The 20,811-nt window shown below is 43.4% G+C and overlaps 1 protein-coding gene across 1 annotated transcript in view; it reads right to left on the bottom strand.

Moving 5' to 3' along the window:
• Positions 1 to 14,654, bottom strand: part of CUNH19orf38 (chromosome unknown C19orf38 homolog) — a 46,067-nt gene extending 31,413 nt beyond the window's left edge. Inside the window, exons 1-2 of the mRNA XM_077470275.1 lie at positions 14,523 to 14,654; positions 6,142 to 6,177 (exon numbers count right to left, since the gene is read on the bottom strand). Coding sequence (XP_077326401.1) covers positions 6,142 to 6,177; positions 14,523 to 14,544 — 58 coding nt within the window. The 5' untranslated portion in view covers positions 14,545 to 14,654. The remainder of the gene's footprint in view (positions 1 to 6,141; positions 6,178 to 14,522) is intronic.
• Between the last annotated feature and the right edge of the window lie 6,157 nt (positions 14,655 to 20,811).

The raw sequence follows: 20,811 nt of genomic DNA, 5'->3' as shown, positions 1-20,811 counted from the left end.
CCCACGATTGGATCTGCTTCCCCTCTATTCCTCCTGCTGGACATCGTCAGCTGAGCTCAGCTGCCTCTCTCTGCCCGTTGCCGCCTCAACCTGTCTCAAAGGCTCTCAGGTCTCACTCTACTTCTGGGTGGGGAGCGGAGGAAAATGACTCTGCCAGGGAAGGCAAGGCGATAAGCAGGCAGGCGGCTGGCCGGGATTTGAGCCAAGGCAGAAGAGCCGAGCTGAATGGGCATGTGCCGGAAACTAAAGAAATAGTCCATCCACTCTGATCAGCACATTTAATCAGAAAGGGACACACATAATGGAAAACAAACATAATGGTGTAATTCAGTTTTTTTTTTTTACTCTGCACTTACTGTCTTTCTGAAAATTGCCCCAGTTCCTGTTGAAGTCAAATCCGGGGACAAAACCGGGGACAGACTTGGTCCGGGGACAGTGTCCTCAATCCGGGGACTGTCCCCTGAAACCGGGGACATCTGGTCACCCTATGCTTGAGGGTCATCAAGGTCACAGCTGTAGCATAGCTGGGGGGGGGGGGGGGGGGGTGCCTATTTCAAAGTCTGATCTGAGAATTTTGGTTTGGAGAGTTTGCTGAACAGTACCCGGTGAACAGGGCTGCTGTTAGAAATCAGGGACCCCGTAAAACTTAGCTGGCAGAAAGAGTGAACCAAGCCTAACAGGCGGTTCCAGCCGCATTAACAAACCACTCATCCATGCAACTAAAATACCTGTGAGAATGAGACATTATTTAATTTTTTTACTTATTTTTTACAATTTTTTTATTTTATTTTTTCTATTTTTTTAAGAGCCCTGTGGGGGTTTGTGAAATATCAGGGGTCTAAAACAGACACCCAACATCACAGAATCCTTAATTCTTTCTCTGTAGCTGCGGAATTAGTGAACAGGAAGCACTCATTACAGAGGCTCCCTTTTCATTCACAAACTGAATATTGTATACACAGGGAGGGCCACAAGGGGATTGGTTCCGGCAATTGCACCGACTCCTCCTGTTTTGGCCCCCCTGTTGAACCTATGGGGCCTGGGCCCTGTACATGAGGGCAAGTGCTACTCCCTTATCAGCGGCCCTGCCAGTGAAAGTTTGAGTAGGGTGTCTGACTGTCCTATGATATTGTAAAGTTTTCATTCTTTCTCACTGAAGAGTGCTCAGAGGATATTGGAATGAGGCAGCTTATGATCATGTGGCCTTGTGAGTACTGACCTTAACTCAGAGCCTTAGTGACTGTATGCAGTTCCCTCTTCTTCAAAAAGGCACTAGTCATTATTCAGCCAGTGGTTATTCTCTTAGAAACTCTACATAATCTACTTGTCCCACATGTGAATCAGTACTAGATCAGCATAGGAGAAGTGACCTCAACTAGCATTTTTGGGTATCTTACTGCTCCTTTAACCCATCCAAGTTAAATCTGAAACAGAAGCGTCTACCTCAACGCAGGTGGTCAGATACTATAGCTGGCTACTGTGGTCTTCACCTATAGCAGCACCCGTTCCCATAAGGCAAGCAGGCCTACTGTTACTCGGTTGCCCTCAGATCTTATACACAATGCTATCATGCCTGGCCACCATGCCAGAGCAGGGGCAAACTGAGCAAAGCAAACAGTTACTTGCGGTTAGCAGACAGATAGCGTGGTTCTGACAGTCAGCTATAAGGCAGGCTGAGTTCAGGGAATACTCCAAAAACTTGTTCCAGGGTCATACACAGAGAAATCCAATCTAGCAGAGCAAGGCACACAGATGGGGCTTGATCAGGAATAACACACGTATCACTCTCTATCACAAGCATGCGAGTGATGGTTTGGCTGGCTTATAACAGGTTTGGTTTGCACCCACATTAATCATCTTGCAGGAGGACAGACAGACAAGGAGTGCCATAGCCAAAACGCAGATGCTGGAATAAGGAGCAGGGGCGCTAGATGCTCCTGACACATAAAATACATTCTCTCAACTGTTATTGAGCCAGAGAGAAAGAGGAAATGCTGGGTGCCTTGCTGGGTTTGAACTTAATTCAGGGAAGGGAATCAGCTATCACCAGCGGCTCCTTCAGGGGTGCACTACAATAATATGGACATATACTTCATATACCCATATGTGCAACCTACGGTACAGTAGCTTGGCTCCACTCATGGCTCTGAAATCACAATTGTGTTTTTCCAATATGTTAATCATCTTGTATTTACTTACAGCTTTATATTCTAAATAAAAAATATGTCTCAAAATGGTAGCTCTTCATTGTTGTTTTGCATGGAATCATCGTTAGGTAACCTGGAATTCCCACTTTATTAACAAAGCAATGACAAGTATTTCAAGGCAGGCACAGATGTGCTGTTGTGATGGAAAACATCGACACAGCAGATGACCATTATTTCCTCTTCTATTGAGAAAGAGGAAGAAAACCTTTCACAGTGCCATATCCGTCCACAAGGATAGGAAGATCGCAGCTTGTGATTCCAGCAATGATGTATCTTGCATCACTTGTTTATGGTGACATCTGTCCAGTTGTGTTCACTGATGTCACAGTCTTGCAAATATAATCTCTTAGTTGTGCCTTTTTTTTGCTTGTGCTCTGAGAGCATGCAGTGTAAAACATGGCTTTGTTTTCATTTGTCTGTATGCAGTGCAGTCTCGTCCATGGAGCACTGACTGTAAACAGACATGTTGACACCTGTCAACATCTGATCTGCTCGCTAAATACAGAAGAATTGGGATCCCCATCCGTTTGGCAGATCGAATCAGATGACAGTTGGGTGTACACGGACAGGCGGTCTGTTTGTTTCCTTCCATTTCCCTATAGAGTAGAGCAGCTGTGTCTGCGTCTGCTATGCATAAGTGGAATGGACACAAACCAGCCATCCACCGGCTTAGCGAAGATCAGCGGACAGATTCCCCACTGAGCAGGCGGACTCCAACGGAGTGAGGAAGGGGTCTTATGCCCTGTAAACACGGTCGGACTTTGCAACAGAAAATGTGCCATCGGATTGTGTTGTCTGAAAATCCGATCGTGTGTGGGCTCCATCGGACTTTGTGTGTGTCCGACAACAAAAGACGATCTTTTAAATTCAGATCGTGTGTAGACAATTCCGACGGACAAAGTGCCACACATGCTCAGAATAAATTACGAGACTAAAGATATTGGCTACTGGCCTCTTTATAGTTCCGACGTACGTGTTGTATGTCACCTTGTTCTGAGCGATCGGATTATCCGGCAACTTTGTGTGACCGTGTGTATGCAAAACAAGTTTGGGCCAAAATCCGTCAGGAAAAAATCCAAAGTATAGATATTCTCAATGTTTCTCTTCTGAGCAATGAGGGGTTAACGCTTGTTAACAAATTGTCCTGCCCCACTGCTCTGCTTACTCCCTGCCCTTACACACTATTTACATTTCCTGGTTGCCCACTCAAGTGACTTTGAAAAAGTGCATGCGTGTGAAACGCGTCGCCACCGCAACCGAGAAGCTTGCGGGGTCACACTGGTTCCGAGTAGATCCAGTCACCATAGCCTCCATCAGCGCTGACCACCATCCACGCCAACCAACCCAGCTCCGGTTCCACCCTCCCGGATGTTGCATCTTTCTAGGACACGCCTATCCAGCAGTGAGCAGCCGCAAATGTGTTTGGTTCCATCAGGAGAGAATGGCTTGGATCCACCCGCGGCTCCCATCGCCTTTCCACCTCCTGTCAGCACACCAGCTGGTCTGGCATCTCTGACACATAAAGCACGGAGTCTGGCTCTCCATCTTCCCGCTGACCATTGCCTCCGTCTCCTCCTCCAGTATGTCCAGCTGTCCTCTACATGCCGGTGAGCTGGTCTCCCATTCGGCTGAAGCACAGCAGGAACATTGGCGCCTCCCCTGCTGTGAGGGTTTTCCCCCACACTTGGATGCCGTCAGCCCCCATTGCTCTGAGAACCTCTAGTGACACTGTAAGCCATTTCATTTCCCTTTCATCTCTCTGCACCTCATCTTGCACTGGCAACAGGATTTGTTCATATATGTACTATTGAATAAACTATTCATGTTTATGTTCCACTGCCTGTTTTGAGACTGCCTTCTCTGTCAGCCCATCCAGTGCTGGATCATTTGGTTGTATATTGTTTTATCCATATCCTCCAGCTATGACCGTTATCCAGCTGCACTGGGTCTAGACCCCATATTACCAACTGTGATCCCTTCTTACCCACAGGTGGCCACGTTTTAGCGCTGGTGACATTTGCTATCTAGGACTGAGGTTGAGGCACTAGCTGAGGGTAAGCAGGAGTCCGGGAAACAAGCAGAGGTCAGTAACAGATGTAGTACAAGTCAGAGGGCCACAAACAGAGTCCAAAAGGCAGATTGAGGTCACAACAAGAAGGAAAAAGTCCAGAGACAGGTCAGAAAGCAAGTCGGGTCATACACAGAAAGATCTGGTTGGTCAGGTTGAAGGTCATCAATAATAAGCTGAAGACCACTCAGCAACTTCTCTCTGCAGTGCTCCAGTTTATATAGCTCACTGGGGGCCAACACCAGTGCCAAGCATACACTCTAATGCACAAGGTGCACACTGGTTTCCTTATACTGGAGTGAACCTGACCTTCCTTACTGTTGCTATGATAGGAGGACCTGTGATGCAAAGGTACCATCTAATGCCTTTATCCTAGGGGGAAGAGTAAGTATCTTTATAAAGCAGACCAAAGGTTGAGAGTTTTGTTATTCACAGAAAGAGGGACGAGACATTTGACCATTACCTTTACAACTAGACTCAGGAAACGTTGAGCCCATATGCAGCAAACGGTTCATTTGTATTAGATAAAGGAAAATGAATGATTCCATAATGACCACAGAGAATGCACATGCATTGAAAAGCTTTGAAAGCCATAATTACCCCCTTGTTGGGGGGTGTCCAGTAGTCCTATATGTACCTTTCCCCTTGACGCAAATAAATTAACCTGACACATGAGCTCTCCTCGTCGGCCCAAAGGCCCAAGCGACACATGTAGACCTATGGCTTGCACCTCTATGTCGTGTGAGTGGACAATAATTCTTCAAAAGTTAACTGCTCATATGTTTTCTTGCCCATGACTTGATGTTATGTCTGATACCTTGTACCCCTGCGTGGGTGAACAGTTGTTTTACTGTTATGCTTCCTTTTCCTTTTACAATAAAAATTATTGTACCAGAAAGCTATAATTACCAATTGTGATGATCACATATGCTTGTTATAACCCAAATAATGACTGTGGGCAATCAATAGGTTCAGGAGCCTCCAAAAAAGGACCATGTATTAAAATGGCAGGAGACTCAAGTATATTAACTGTTGTGTTCAGTAATGGTCTTGTATTAGTAGTAATAGTGGATCAGTAATACTTTAAAGAGTTGTAAATGAATCATATTTTCCAATGTCATTGTATTTTAAAACTTACCATTAAAGTTGATTTTTTTTTTTACAATATAAAGCCCCATTCCCATTGGCAGAATCCACCAGTGGATCCACTTTGCTCAGCAGGAGATCTCCCTGCTGATCACCGCTAAGCAGGCGGATGACAGGTCCATGTCCACTCTACTGATGCAGAGCAGACACAGACACAGCCTGCTCTCCTCTATGGGCTGTTGGATAAAAAACTGACAGGCGGACCCGATTGGTCCATCCGTGAAAAGGGGTCTAAGAGAATAAGGAAAAATACAACTTCTGTCAGATTTTATTGCTAAAACATACAAATAACAGTCTACTCCAACTGATCTTCCAAGGTGTTATTTAAACTTTAACTAAAGCCCAAATTTTTTTTCTAGTTTTGGACAGAATGAAGTGGGATTAACTCAATGCTAACTGTTCATATGGACCTATGGGGATATAGCCATCTGCTTATCTTGTCCCGAAACGCACCTCAGTTGGACGAATCTTAACTTTTGACTTCAGAATTCAGGTATTAGATACAGCTCTGTACTCCAGGCCATGGATAATCTCCAAACTATGGGAAAAGCTCAGGCAGGAAGGCATAAACACCACCTCTCTAATTTATTATTAGTAATACAATTAAATCTACAAATAAAATGTGCAGTTATGAATCACAGTTGTCATTTACACTGAATTTGCATGTAATGCACACCCCACCTACACTGAACAACTCCATCATCCCTGTGCATCACCTACCTGCGATGACCGTAATAATTTCCGCTCCAATTAATCCTGAAATAAAATAATATGTGAATAAACTATTTCATATTGGGTACACAACAAAAAACCCCAAAGAAATGAATACTCTATATACACAATCCCATACCCACAGTTGATCCAAAGGAAGGAAAAAAAAACAGCAAAGCCTGATCCCCCGAGAGGCAATCGGATATTCCCTGGATCATCTTTACCTATAAACAGGGATTGTTTTCAGTTGGAACTTGGTGGAACTCAGTTCCACCACCTCTGTCTCAGGCCCTCTGCTCCCTGCTCACCACTATCACTTGTAAACACATAGCCCGGCTTCTGTGTTTACAAGTGACAGCTTGTCTCCAAATGGCTCCCACAGATCTGATCTCCTAAGTGGCCCCCACTGAACGCAGGATGGGTACAAGGGAGGTTTAGGTGCCCAGGGTGCAGTGCAGATGTCAACGCCCCCACTGGATAATCTCCCCGCAAGTGAGAGAGGTGGAGCCAACTACAGTGTGTGGGGAGGTACTAAAGCCAAGAGGGTGCTTCAGCCTAATACAGAAATAAAAGTAAGACGGTGGAAGATGGTGGAGCTTTTAAAGAGGTGGAGAGAAGATGGGGGGCAGAGGAGTGGGTGGGGGTTACTGCATGCAGAGGACAGAGCTGAAAAGCAGTGAAAGTTACATGTGGATGGGGGATGCAGAGGTAAGCAACTGAGGAAGAAGGCTGAATTCTGCACTCTGTATGTAGTGCATCCCCGAACACTGCACTCTGTAACCCCCAACTTCCCGAACTCTGCACTCTGTATGTAATGCACTCCTTTAAGACCACACCCACTATTTGGGTATGAAGGGTGTGGGGGAGGGGTCTTTTGAGGGAGTCGTGTTACCGTTTCTGTACCTATTTTCTGAGAAAAAAAGCCCTGCCTATAAAATGTCAGTATCCAGTTATATTATGTACATTTAGGAAAGAATCCAGGCCTTTTTTAACGCAATCTACTGAGCTGGCCAGAACCAGCTAATTTATGGCCTACATATAATTGCATATAATTGCCTGTTTGTTGCCTGTGTATTCTCGGGATTGCCCATGTGTTGCCTGCATATTCTCAGGATTGCCCACTTGTTGCTTGAGTATTTCAATGATTGCCCTTGTATCATAATAAATGCCCTATCGTTGTCTTTATATTGCAATGATTGCCCAAACATTGTACCTTTGTGAGGCCACTTTCACACTGAGGGGCTTTACAGGCAGTTTAGCACTAAAAATAGCACCTGCAAAGTGCCTGTAAAGTGCCTCGCTTATCACTCCAGTGTGAAAGCCTGAGTGCTTTCACACTGGAACAGTGCGCTTGCAGGACAATAGAACATGTCCTGCAAGCAGCATCTTTGGGGAGGTGGAGGAGCCGTGTATATACCACTCCTCCCCCGCCCCTGCCCATTGAAATGAATGGGCAGCGCTGTCGAAGTGCCTACAAAGCGCTTCAGCAGCGGCGCTACATAGGCGTTATTAACCCCCTTCTTCGGCCGCTAGCGGGGGGTTAAAAAGTGTCCCGCTAGCGGCTGAAAAGAGCTGATAAAACGAATTAGTATTAATAAATAATATAATAATATAAATAAATAAATAATATTAATATTGTTAATCCATGTCCACTTCTCATCATTCTTTTAGGGGTAGGTCGGCAATGAAACACACTGTAGGTGAAAAGGATTATATTGCACAAAGAATTAACATAAACAGTTTAGTCTCTGATAAGAAAACACCACTATAAAACCCAAGACCAGGGTTTCTCAACCAGGGTTCCATGGAACCCTTGGGTTCCTCTAGAGGTTGCTAGGGGTTCCCTGAGCAATGGTCAATTTCTGCATCTCAGGTAAGTTCTCAAGGACACCATTGATCTTTTTAGTTATCTGTAAGGGGGTAATTTTTCCCAATAACCACAAGTGTAAGAAGCATTCTTCTCATTGACCATCACACTAACGTATGATGAGTTGTAGATTTTTCATTTTTAGCAGGGGTTCCCCAAGACCGCATAATTATTTCCAGGGTTCCTCTGTGTTAAAAAGGTTGAGAAAGCTGCCCAAGCTGGATAACTAGTATCTAGTATACAAAAGTATATCAAATGTTACTGATCACAGGGGATGAGGCAAGGGTTGAAGTCTCTCGCAGGTCCTGTCCCTCTGGCCTGACGTACAAGAGTATAAGCTCTTTCTCTGTCCACGCTCCAGGTCCACTACTCCAGACACATCTTCCCAATCAAAGTCTCTCTCTCCTCAATGAGAAATCTTAGATTGGTCAAAACTGCACAACCAAATCTTTCTCAAAAAAAGTGATTGGATGGAACTCAAGTCATACTTTGCTATGAAGCTGAACCAATATTAATGGACTCGTTGGTGTCTGTGGCGGGCTATTGAAATCTACATGTTCGTTACTCTATCTGCTGGCATAAACAGTTAGCCAACTTTGCATCCCAAAGCCACAGAACCTATGATGCAGAGGAGTCTGGAAAAGGGCCACCACCTATATTCAACAACCCTCTAAAGACAAAAAAGACAAAGGGTGAACTTAATGCTGCGTATACACGACCAAACTTTTTGATGGACTAGGTCCAACGGTCTTCCCGACAGACTTTCGGCAGAGGTCCGATGGACTTTCTGAACGAACGGACTTGGCCACACACGACCGAACTAAGTCTGTTCGAAAGTCCTTTAATTTTTAACGTGATGCGGTAAACGGGACTAAACAAGGAAGTTCAATAGGCAGGAGCTACTAGCTGCCCTTGTATCATATTTGGTCTGTCGGACTAGCACACAGACGAACGGTTTTCACGATTTTTAGTCCGTCGGACTTGAGTCCGTCAGATAGATTTGAAACATGTTTTATTTCTAGGTCCATTGGACTTTTGGGAAAAAAAAGTCTGCTGGAGCCCACACACGATCGAATCGTCTGATGGATTCCGGTCCGCCGGGCCAAGTCTGCTGGAAAGTCCGATTGTGTGTACGCAGCATATGTCTAAAGTGGATGTAAATCCGATTTATGAAATTTGAGTTGGGCACATATATCTGTAGTGTTTTCTTATCTCTCTTCAAAGCCCTAAGTCTTGTGGCTTTCTCCTGCTCAGTTCTTCTATTCTCAGCATGATAACTTCTGACAAGTTCTCTGTCAACTGTGATAAAACCAGCCTGAATTTTCTGTCAGGGTGGGTGCTATAAATAGATTAGCAGAGAGTTGGTCTATTCACAGCAAAGCTCTGCAAGTCTCTGCCTATGTGGAGAGGGGGTGTGCCTTTCCTCCAATCAGCTGTCTCACAGTGTATGACAAAATTCCACACCCACAGGTGAATCAGGAAGAGAAAATTGTAACAGGACGTGCCCTTTCTAAACAGTATATAAGGCTGAAGACCCTAGATATACATGTAAAATTTATGTTGGAGGATTTGTTTAATCTCTGTGTATAATATGAGGTTGTACACTTCACTGGGTATATGTAAAGGTTTACATCCACTTTAAAGCAGACCTTCAGTCATTTTTTAATCTTTCCATCTATTAAATCTTCAGCCCTTGTTCTTTTAACTTTGGATAGTAAAACATGTTTTTCTGCCAGTAAATACCTTATAAAGTCCACTTCCTCTTTCTCATCTGGTCATTAGCCTAGGCCAGGGGTGTCCAAACTTTTTTCAAAGTGGGCCGGATTTGATGAAGTGAACATGCCTGAGGGCCGACCATTTTGCCGGACATTCTTTGAACCATTGAAAATTCGGTCTAAGTGTGTCCATGCGAGCACTAATACACGGCCCAACAAGAATTCTCTTGCCTTTGTCGCACTCGTTTCCAACACACAGACGAATGCTCTGCACTTTAGGGGGCACCGTTAATTCTTAATGGTACCCCACACATTGGAAAATGTAGGGTGCTTTTGGTGCAGTGCAATAAAAAAAAAAAAAAAAACTTCTTTCCCTGCATTTTTGTGAGTAGGGATGTCCATTGAAATTAATGGGCTGCCCTACACACAGTACGCAGCCACACAGATGTTGCATTTACGGGCTTAAAACAGGTGGTGAGGAGGCAACATAATGCCTCTTTACAGCCATTCAAATACCTCTGCAAAGAGATCTGTGCATGGATTGCTTTTCAGAGGAGCAGGAGTCCTGGCTAATATCACACACAAGCCCTACAAAAGCAGTTTTGATGGTATAAGAATGTGGGGAGGGGGGTCTGGATTAAAAGTAACATACACACAGACACAAGCACACAAATGCAGGCACACATACAGACAAATGCACGCCGCACACACATACAGACACATGCATACACATACATACAGACATATATGCACACACATACAGACATACATACAAACACATGTGCACACACACATACATACACACACACATACAGACATACATACAGACACATGCATACACATACACATACTTACAGACACATACAGAAATACATACAGACACACATGCACACACATACAGACATACAGACATATATACAGACACACACATACACACACACACACACACACAGACATACATACTGACACATGTGCACACACACATACATACAGACATAAATGCACACACATACAGACACATGTGCGTGCACACACACACACACACACACACACATACATACAGACACATGTGCACACACACATACATACAGACACATGTGCACACACACATACATACAGACACATGTACACACATACATACAGACACATGTGCACACACACACATACATACAGACACATGTGCACACACACATACATACAGACACATATGCACACACACATACAGACACATGTGCACACACAGACACATGTGCACATACACACACAGACACATGTGCGCACACACACACAGACACATGTGCGCACACACACGTGCGCACACACACACAGACACACGTGCGCACACACACACACACACACACACACACACACACACATGTGCGCACACACACATACAGACACATGTGCACACACACACATGCAGACAGATGTGCACACATACACATACAGACAGATGTGCGCACACACACATACAGACACATGTGCACACACACAAACATACATACACATGTGCACATACACACACACATACATACACATGTGCACACACACATACATACATACACATGTGCACATACACACACATGTGCGCACACACATACAGACACATGTGCACACACACATACAGACACATGTGCACACACACATACAGACACATGTGCACACACACACACATACAGACACATGTGCACACACACACATACAGACACATGTGCAAACACACATACAGACACATGTGCACACACACATACAGACACATGTGCACACACACATACAGACACATGTGCACACACACATACAGACACATGTGCACACACACACACACACACACACACAGACACATGTGCACACACACATACAGACATACATGCACACACATACATACACACACATGAATAAAGGCCTTTTTAACACTAATCTAGCTTGTAGTACAGTACCTTTGCAGCTTCCTCATTCAGCCGGGTACTGCACTGTAGGGGGAAGCAGAGAGCACAGCACACTCCTCTGCACTTTACTTTCACTTTTGAAGCTCACGGAGCTTCTCACAGTGCCGGGGATCGGCTGATCTGACAGCCCTGATCCCGCAGCACAATAAATTGAGAAAGACCAGGCGGGCCGTTCAAAACCGGACCGCGGGCCGCAGTTGGCCCGCGGGCCGGACTTTGGACATGCCTGGCCTAGGCTTATGACATCATGCACAGCTCTCTCTCACTCTCATGAGAGTTTGCCAGGAAGGGAGGGGGGATGAGTCATAAGATGGCTAATGAGAGTTGCAGGGATACAAAGCTGGAGGTGTGCCTCTGTGTGTCTGTGTAAATCCAGGAAGTGAACAGGCAGCAGCTTCAGCTTCCCACAGTTAAAATGGATGCAGCCAGACTCATTGGAGGGAGATTTCTGCAGCATATTTGGCAAGTACACAATCATAGTATATATAAAATAATATGCACAGTGGTAATCGGGAGCGCTGATCAGTGACATGTCACACACAGCCCCCCCTCCACAGTTAGAATCACTCCCTAGGACTCTAATGTCTCAGTCACGATAAAATTTGCTGATCGCCGTCATTACTAGTAAGAAAAAAATTATCAATAACAATGCCATAAAACTGTCCCCTATTTTGTAGACGCTATAACTTTTGCGCAAACCAATCAATAAAAGCTTATTGTGATTTTTTTTTACCAAAAATATGTAGAATACGTATCGGCTTAAACTGAGGAAAAAAAATGTTTTTTTAAATATTTTTTGGGGATATTTATTATAGCAAAAAGTAAAAAATAATGCGTTTTTTTTTTCAAAATTTGCGCTTTTTTTGTTTATAGTGCAAAAAATAAAACCCACAGAGGTGATCAAATACCACCAAAAGAAAGCTCTATTTGTGAGAAAAAAAAGGACGTCAATTTTGTTTGGGAGCCACGTCGCACGACTGCGCAATTTTCAGTTAAAGCAACGCAGTGCCGAATTGCAAAAAGTGCTCTGGTGAGGAAGAGGGTAAATTCTTCCGGGGCTGAAGTAGTTAAGAGACAGGAGACAGTCTAAATAAACAGCTTGTCTCCCCCTGAGTTGTATACGTGCACTTTTGACTAGTTATTATCTATTCCACATATTATATTAATCCCATATAAATATATATTACGTACATACATTTCCTACAACCATATATTTTAGTGGGTATTGCAATTTTTTTTTACACCTTTCAGTTGGCCACTTCCTTGAATTGCTCAAGAAATGACTTTAAGCGGCTTCAAGCCATATATACTTTCACATTGACTAGAATGTGGTAGATTGGCAGTTTAAATGCAAACAAAAGTCCACACAAGCATTTAGGGTCGAAAAAGGTTTTTTTTAGAGCCCAAGTCTGAATAATGATCTTTCTTCCCTAAACTTCTAATGCAAGCAGAATCCTGGACAGTGAAGCTGATCCCATTGACCTTCACTGTGAGTGATGTTACTGGACCAGAACTAATATCCAGCTTGGTGATGGGCAAATGGCTGTTAGCCCTTGTACACACGGTCAGACATTCTGACAACCAAATCCGTTGGATTTTGTCTGACGGATTTTGTCCGAAACTGTTGCATACACACGGTCGGACAAAGTCGTCGGAAAATCAGATTCTACATAACGTGATGACGTTATTTTGTTAGGACGGTACTACGTTCAGGCTAGTAGCCAATAGCTTTGGTCTAGGAATTTGATCTGAGCATGCATAGTACTTTGTCCGTCGGAGTAGGCTACACGTGATCGGAGTATGTCCGATCGGAGCATTTTGTCGGAAAATTTTACGGACAAGTTGGAAAACTTGGTCCTTTGGATACTCCGACGGAAACAGTCCGATGGGGACCACACACAGTCGGATTATCCGACAAAACGGTCCGATAGGACACATTCCGTCGGAATCTCCGACCGTGTGTACAAGGGCTTAGAGCTGCTGGAGACTAAGGCCGCGTACACACGCGCGGACTGTTCGCCCAACTTTGTCCGTCCAACAGTTTCGGCAAACAGTCCGCTCAAACTTAGCATGGACGGACATGGCCACACACGACGGACGAACAGTTTGCTGAAACCGTGCGCGATGACGTGAACGGCACGTACGACGGGACGAAAAATACGACGTCCTATACACTGCATTATAGCTTTCGGCGTGAAAATCATTTCTGAGCATGCGCGCAACTTTGTTTGACGAACAAGCCTACACACGGGCGGACTGTTCGCTCAAACAAGGTTTCGGCGGACAGTTTTTCAGAATTTCCGAAAAACCTTGTCCGTCCAACTGTCCGCTGAAACTGTCCGCTGAAAGCCCACACACGAGCGGACTGTCCGCCCAAACACTGTTCAGCGGACAAAGTTGGGCGAACAGTCCGCCCGTGTGTACGCGGCCTAAGGTTGCCACCTCATCCCTTTAAACCCGAACACATATGAATTACACAGGTTCTGAGGTTAATTAAATGCAGATAAGGCAACAAGTGAGTTTAATTACCACCTTAATCAGTCACAGAACCTGTGTAATTAATATGTGCTTGGGTTTAAAGTGATGAGGTGGCAACTCTACTCTACTGGAGACCTGTATGTCACTCAGACACCATCAGCCATGGCAAGTTCTTGTTAAGAACCTGGTAAACCCTCACAAAGCATATATTGCATGTGCTTATTACCCTTGGGCTATATTCTTCATTTATTAAACAGTCCTTCTTCATGAAAATATATAGACTACAGTTTGTGAAGCTGAGCCCACTGGTTCTGTGACTTGGCCCAGCATGCCAGAACTCAGAATGGAGGTCTTATATAGTAACAAAAACATAAAAATTCTTACCTAGAACAAACCAGAGCTCCATGCCACTCTCTCGGGGAGATGTTTCTCGCTCTGTGTCACCACACCCAGGAATAAGGAACTGAAGATGAACTACTTGCCAGGAAACCACACACTTTAAGAAATCGTTACATTGGTCACATTGAGACATCTGACTTTGAGACTTAACTGATTTTTAGCCATTTGCTGTAAGTGACCTTTGTGACTACCCAGTGAGCAGTCCTGCAAGAGGCAGACACAGTTTGGTTTTCATATCTAGCGCCCATCGTTTGAAGTTGTTATAGCTTACCGGGCATGCTCCTGATCTAAAAGTAGAACTATAGGCAAAACTTTTTTTTTTTTCATTTTGGAAAGAGTAAAGGAGGGTTATAACCCCTGTCAGATTATTTTTTTTCACCATCTGCGTCCCATTGGGGAGCTTTCCCTTCACTCCCCACCCCACAGAAAGTAAGAGGAAATCCTTTTAAATTAAGGGATTTTCTTGGGGAACCCCAGGTCACCAGAACTAGTGTCCCTATTGGAAGATTTCCCCTCTATTAGTTTTCTGGAAACAACCCAAAATTTGGGATTTTCTTTTACTTTAACTTTCAATGATAACGATAAACAGGACAAATAGAGAGAGGGAAATTTCCCTTACGGGGGCACAGACAGCAAAATAAAAAAAAACGGACAAGTGCTCTAATCCCTCTCTACTCCACTCCATCCAAAACGAACAAAAAAGTTTTGCCTTTAGTTCTACTTTAATTTACAGTGACTGCACTGGCACCTCCATCTCCAATTTGTACAATTACTTCTAACTTTTTGGAGCCAGGCGTGTTCAATCCAATGCCACCAGTGTGTTGGAAGTGGTCTAATCCTAAAAAAAATTGGGCTCCTAAAGGTGAAACCAGATGCCTTGCAGAGAGCCCTAAAACCCTGATGCTATTTTATGCAGATCAACTTGTGTCTGTGTTCCGGCCTCACTCTTGGGCCCCATTCACACCTGAACATTTTGTTGCTTGAAGCCTGAAGCTACAAAACGCTTGAGGGGAAAAAATCCATTATTCTCTATGAAGATGGTTCACATCTCCACTCCAAGTCGCCTGAAGCTCAAACAAGTTCTGGACCCTTTTTTGTTGCTCGAATCAGGCAGATTTGGGCGTTTTTGGAGCAGAAAGCAGATGACAAAATCTAAAAACATAGCAACAAATGATGAAACAGATGATCATTTTTCCTATTGGCTAAAAAAAAAACCTGCCAAAGCTCGAAAACGCTGGAAAACACTTTATGCAAACGCGCAAATACATGCAAATACGTGTGGCAAAACGCGTGACAGAACGCTGGAAAAAACGCTCGAAAACGCTACGCTCAGGTGTGAATGGGGCCTTAGTCCCTAAGTGTGATATCTGGCCTCATTAACCAATAAGAGGGCCGTTAAAGTGACTGTAAAAAGCAACAGCTACAAATGGAGAGGGTCTATACACACCTGTCCCATCATTCTTACCATCAATCAGGGGCTGCCCATCCATTAGGGGCGCACAGGCACCACCCCCTCTGTCACGCTGTCCCATATATGACAAATGGATAGATTCATGCATTGCATTGCATGTATCTATCCATGGCTGCTGCTGCCCCACGTATTTAGGCTTCCGGACCCTTTTTGGACGCGGGGCACCTGAATTCCAGCTCCGGGATTGTTTTTTTGAAGAACTTGATTAGAGCCATAGGCTTTAATAAGCTTCAAAAAAGGTGGACTTGGAGCGCAGAGCATTGCGCTTGCAGTCCACCCAGGCGTGTTAAAAAAGCAAATTAATATTTGCTTTTCTAACATTGAACCGCCTCTCCACCAATCTAATATGGCTGAAGGCACAGGCGATCCCATTGGCCAGCTAGCAGAAGCGAAGAAGAGATGCATGGAGGACACAGAAGCCATCACCTGACAGCTTGCCATGGCAACCCGCTGCCCGACCCGCCAACAAGATAGGGTAAGTGCCGGCCAGACAGCAAGTGGGTGGGTGGGGGATCACAGTGGCTGCATATGATGGGCACTGAGGCTGCAATTGATGGGGCACAGTGGCTGCATATTTTGGGCACAGAGGCTGCATTTGATGGACACAGAGGCTGCATTTGATGGACACAGTAGCTGCAATTAATGGGAACAGTAGCTGCAAATGATGGGCACAGTGACTACATTTCATGGGCACAGTGGCTGCATATGATGAGCAAAGAGGCTGTATTTCATGGGTACAGAGGCTACATTTCATGGGCACAAAGGGTGCATATGAGGGGCACAGTGGCTGCATTTCATGGGCACAGAGGCTGCAACTGAGGGGCACAGTAGCTGAATTTCATGGGCACAGTGGTTGCCTTTCATGGAAACAGTGGTTGCATTTGATGGGGCACAGTGACTGCATATGATGGGTACAGTGACTGCATATTATGGGCACAGTGACTGCATTTGATGGGAACAATAACTGCAATTTATGGCACAGTGGTTGCATTTGATGGGGCAAAGTGGCTGCATATGATGGGCACAGTGGCTGCATATTATGGGCACAGTGGCTGTGTTTGATGGGCACAGTAGCTGCAATTAATGGCACAGTGGCTGCATTTTATGGTTTTGTTTCAGAATTGCGCACCCCCCCCCCCCCCCCCCCAAAGGTGTCCGATGCCTGTGAGGACCCTTCCTGCTACTTGAATCTTCTCTCTGGTGTCTTCCAGATGTTGATCTTCAGCTATATTAATTGGCAGGATGATGTCACTCTTGCGCATGCGCAGCTCAGGGTATATTCTACTGAGGCCTTTTGACACTTTATCTCACTTTAAAGGGTCCTTAATCTGTTTTTCCATAGTTTTGGCATTAGATCTCATTGTATACAGTTCTCTCAAAGAATAAATTCACTAGAGATGTACACGATAGAAACATTTGTTTGTTTTGGATTTATTCATTAAGTTAATAGTTTAGTTTCGTCATATTTGTTATGTTAGAATAATTTGGCTTTGGAATTTGTTTTGTATATTTGGATTCGCTTGTACAGTATATCCATAATTTTAAAATCAATTCAAAATTAATTTAACATTTATTTTGAATTCTAAAATGTATTTGAATTTAAAATGCAAACATATTGCAATAAATACAGTAAGGTAAAAAAAAATATGTAAATAAGATGAGGATTCCTACATAGGCTGCTTTATAGAATAGAATAGGAGTAGAATATAATAAAACAGAATAGAATATATATGGAATAAAAAAGTACATAATAGAATAAAACAGAATAGAAAAGAACAGAAAATATAAGAATATAATAGAAAATAATAGAACAGAATAGAGTAAAATAGAAAATAAAAGAATAGAATAAAGAAAAATAAAATAAAAAAATAATAATTCCATTTTATTATATTCTATTAAGCAGCCTAAGTAGGAATCATCATCTTATTTCACTTTAATACCTTAATGTATTTATTGCAATATGTTTCCATTTCTAATTCAGGATCTTTGGAGTTAGTTCACTTTTTTTCATGAAAAGGTGAATTAACTCTTTAACCACCTAAGGGCCGAGCCTCTTTTTGAGACTTGTTTACAAATTAAAATCATTTTTTTTCTGCTAGAAAATTACTTATAACCCCCAAACATTATATATATATATATATATATATATATATATATATATATATATATATATATATATATTTTAGACACCCTAGAGAATAAAATGGCGGTCATTGAAATACTTTATTATGTCACACCGTATTTGCTCAGCGGTTTTACAAGCCCAATATTTTTGGAAACAATACACTTTTTTGAGTTAAAAAATAAGACAGCAGTAAAGTTAACCCAATTATTTTCTATAGTGTGAAAGATAATGTTACGTCAAGTAAATTGACAACCAACATATCACGCTTCAAAATTGCGCCCACTCGTGGAATGGTGTCAAACTTTGGCACTTAAAAATCTCCATTGGCGACGTCTACAAATCTCTACAGGTTACCAGTTTCTAGTTACATAGGAGGTAGGATTATTGCTCTCACTCTAAGGATTGCGGTGATGTCTCACATGTGTGGTTTGAACACCATTTTCATATGCGGGTGTGACTAATGTATGCGCTCGCTTCTGCGCGCAAGCTTGACGGGACGGGCGCTTTAAAAAAATGTTTATTTTCTTTCTCATTTATTTTATCTTTTATTTTTTTACACTGTCCTTTTAAAAAAAAAATTGGGGTCACTTTTATTCATATTGTAAAATCTAAACATCCCTTGTAATAGAAAAAAAGCATGACAGGACCTCTTAAAAGTGATATCTGGGGTCAAAATATTTACACTAAAATGCAATTAAAAAAAATTAAATGTCAATTAAAAAATAAATAAAATAAAAAATTCCCCTTTAAGAGCATTGGGCGGGAGTAACATTTGACATCGCTTCTGTCCTCAAATGTTATGGAGCCAAGCGGGGGCCATCTTTCCCTCACTCGGCATCCAGGCAGTGAGGGGAGCTGACGCTATCATCTCTGCTGCTACCGGCGGGTCCGGTAAGCGGCAGAGACGACTAGAGCGCGGCGGGAGAGGGGCAGGGCACCCACTCTTGATAAAAGTGATCTTGCAGCAAATCCGCCGCAGAGATCTCTTTTATCTTGAGAGCTGCACGCCGTTCCTGAAAATACCGGGGTTATGGCAGCTAGCTGCTGCCATAACCCCGGTATTTAACGTCAAAATACCAACGTACAGGTACGTTAATTTGCGTGAAGTGGTTAAGTAAATCCTGTTGCAGGCTGACAACACTGTGGGGTCAATTGAATAAGAGTTAAATAATGGCTAATTAAATGTGGTAAAATACCGCATGTGGTGTTCAATTTATTAAGAATTTTGTGTTAAATATGGTATTTCTTTGATTTAGCGGTAATTACAGCAGTATGCATGGATCCATGACATCACAAGGGGGTGGTGCCACCAGGTGATGTCGCCAGGTGGCCCTGCCCGTTTCCTTTATAAGAACTGTCAAACCGCAGAGCCTGCAGTAGGCGGCCAGCTTTCATGGAAGGCGGGAATGTTTTTTGTTTTCTTTTTCGGGTGCGGCAAGTGGCATGATTCATGATAGATCTATTTTTTCATAAAGGAATTGTCAAAAACGTTTTCTGTTTTTATTACTTTTTTACACTTTTCGGTGAATGGGTAGGGGTTTTTAATTGCCGGCATATTTTTTTACATTCAGCTGTCAGTGGGTAACCCGCTGACAGCTGATCAGTCATCCATTGTTAATGATGCGGCGGTCGGCTTCCCAGCCCATTCCTTAGCAACCAACTATTTTTCTAAAAAACGTGTGAGTCCCCCAACAAATACTGCATGTGATACCGCCAGAAAAACCATGGTGGTAAACATTGCATGTTCTTTAACTCTCTAGTCCGTTTGTTAATTGGACTTAAGAGCTTTTTACGCGATATTTTCTGGCACATATTTTTTTCTTGCGGAAATTACCGCATAATTGTTATTTTTTTATGAATTGGACTTAATTTACCGCATTCAATAATTTTTGTGCATGAGCCACGTGACCACGTTATCGTGGTATCGTTTATTGTGGTAAACGTTAGTGAATTGACCCCTAAGCCCCTACCTCACAATTACCAGCAGCGTTGTCAGCCTGCCATGCATGCGCCTTCAGCTGGCTTTTCGGGCTGCTTATCAGATGATAAGAACCCCCACGCCCCCCATGACAAACTAAATGTGTATGACAGGCTCACAATGCTCTACCGGTAATTGTAAAGCTTTGGCTTACCGTTGTCAGCCCCCAACAGGAAGTGCTGTTACTGGCAGGATCTCCATGTGAAACACTTTGCAACAGATTCACAAGAAATATTTGTATAACATGTTGGAGTCTCTGTGGTATGGCAATCATAAAGGATTGGGGGAGACAGAGATTCTAACACTTCCTTATCCAAAAATAAATATACATTTGAAGAAAGGTATACTCAATCATTTCTAAAGAATCAGTCATTGTTATTCCGCTTTTAGATTAGTACAGTAAAAAAATAAATAATAAACTATTATGGAAGTTGTCTCCAGCCGCCATCTTGTCGTAGCCTAGATTCTTTTACCGTCTAGTGCCCGCCCCCCTGCAGACAGAGACGCCGCTGTGTTCAGGTGCGGCGTGTACACGAGTCAGGGTCTCTAGGTATTACTGGCCCCTCGACGCAGATATCTGATTGGTCCAGATCAGCTTCTTGCCCTTACAGGGAAAATGAGGGTGGGGCGGGAGATTTGTACGCGTTCTCCAATGAACGGCTGCTTACTGTAGGGACTCTCGCCAATGAGGCTCCAGGGT

This window comes from Lithobates pipiens, unplaced genomic scaffold, assembly GCF_037356315.1.
Source record: "Lithobates pipiens isolate NorthernLeopardFrog02 unplaced genomic scaffold, aLitPip1_a1.2 Scaffold_8, whole genome shotgun sequence".
In the NCBI taxonomy this organism is placed as follows: domain Eukaryota; kingdom Metazoa; phylum Chordata; class Amphibia; order Anura; family Ranidae; genus Lithobates; species Lithobates pipiens.
Note: the sequence above shows the minus strand (reverse complement) of the source record. Positions and strands in the feature narration are given on the sequence as shown.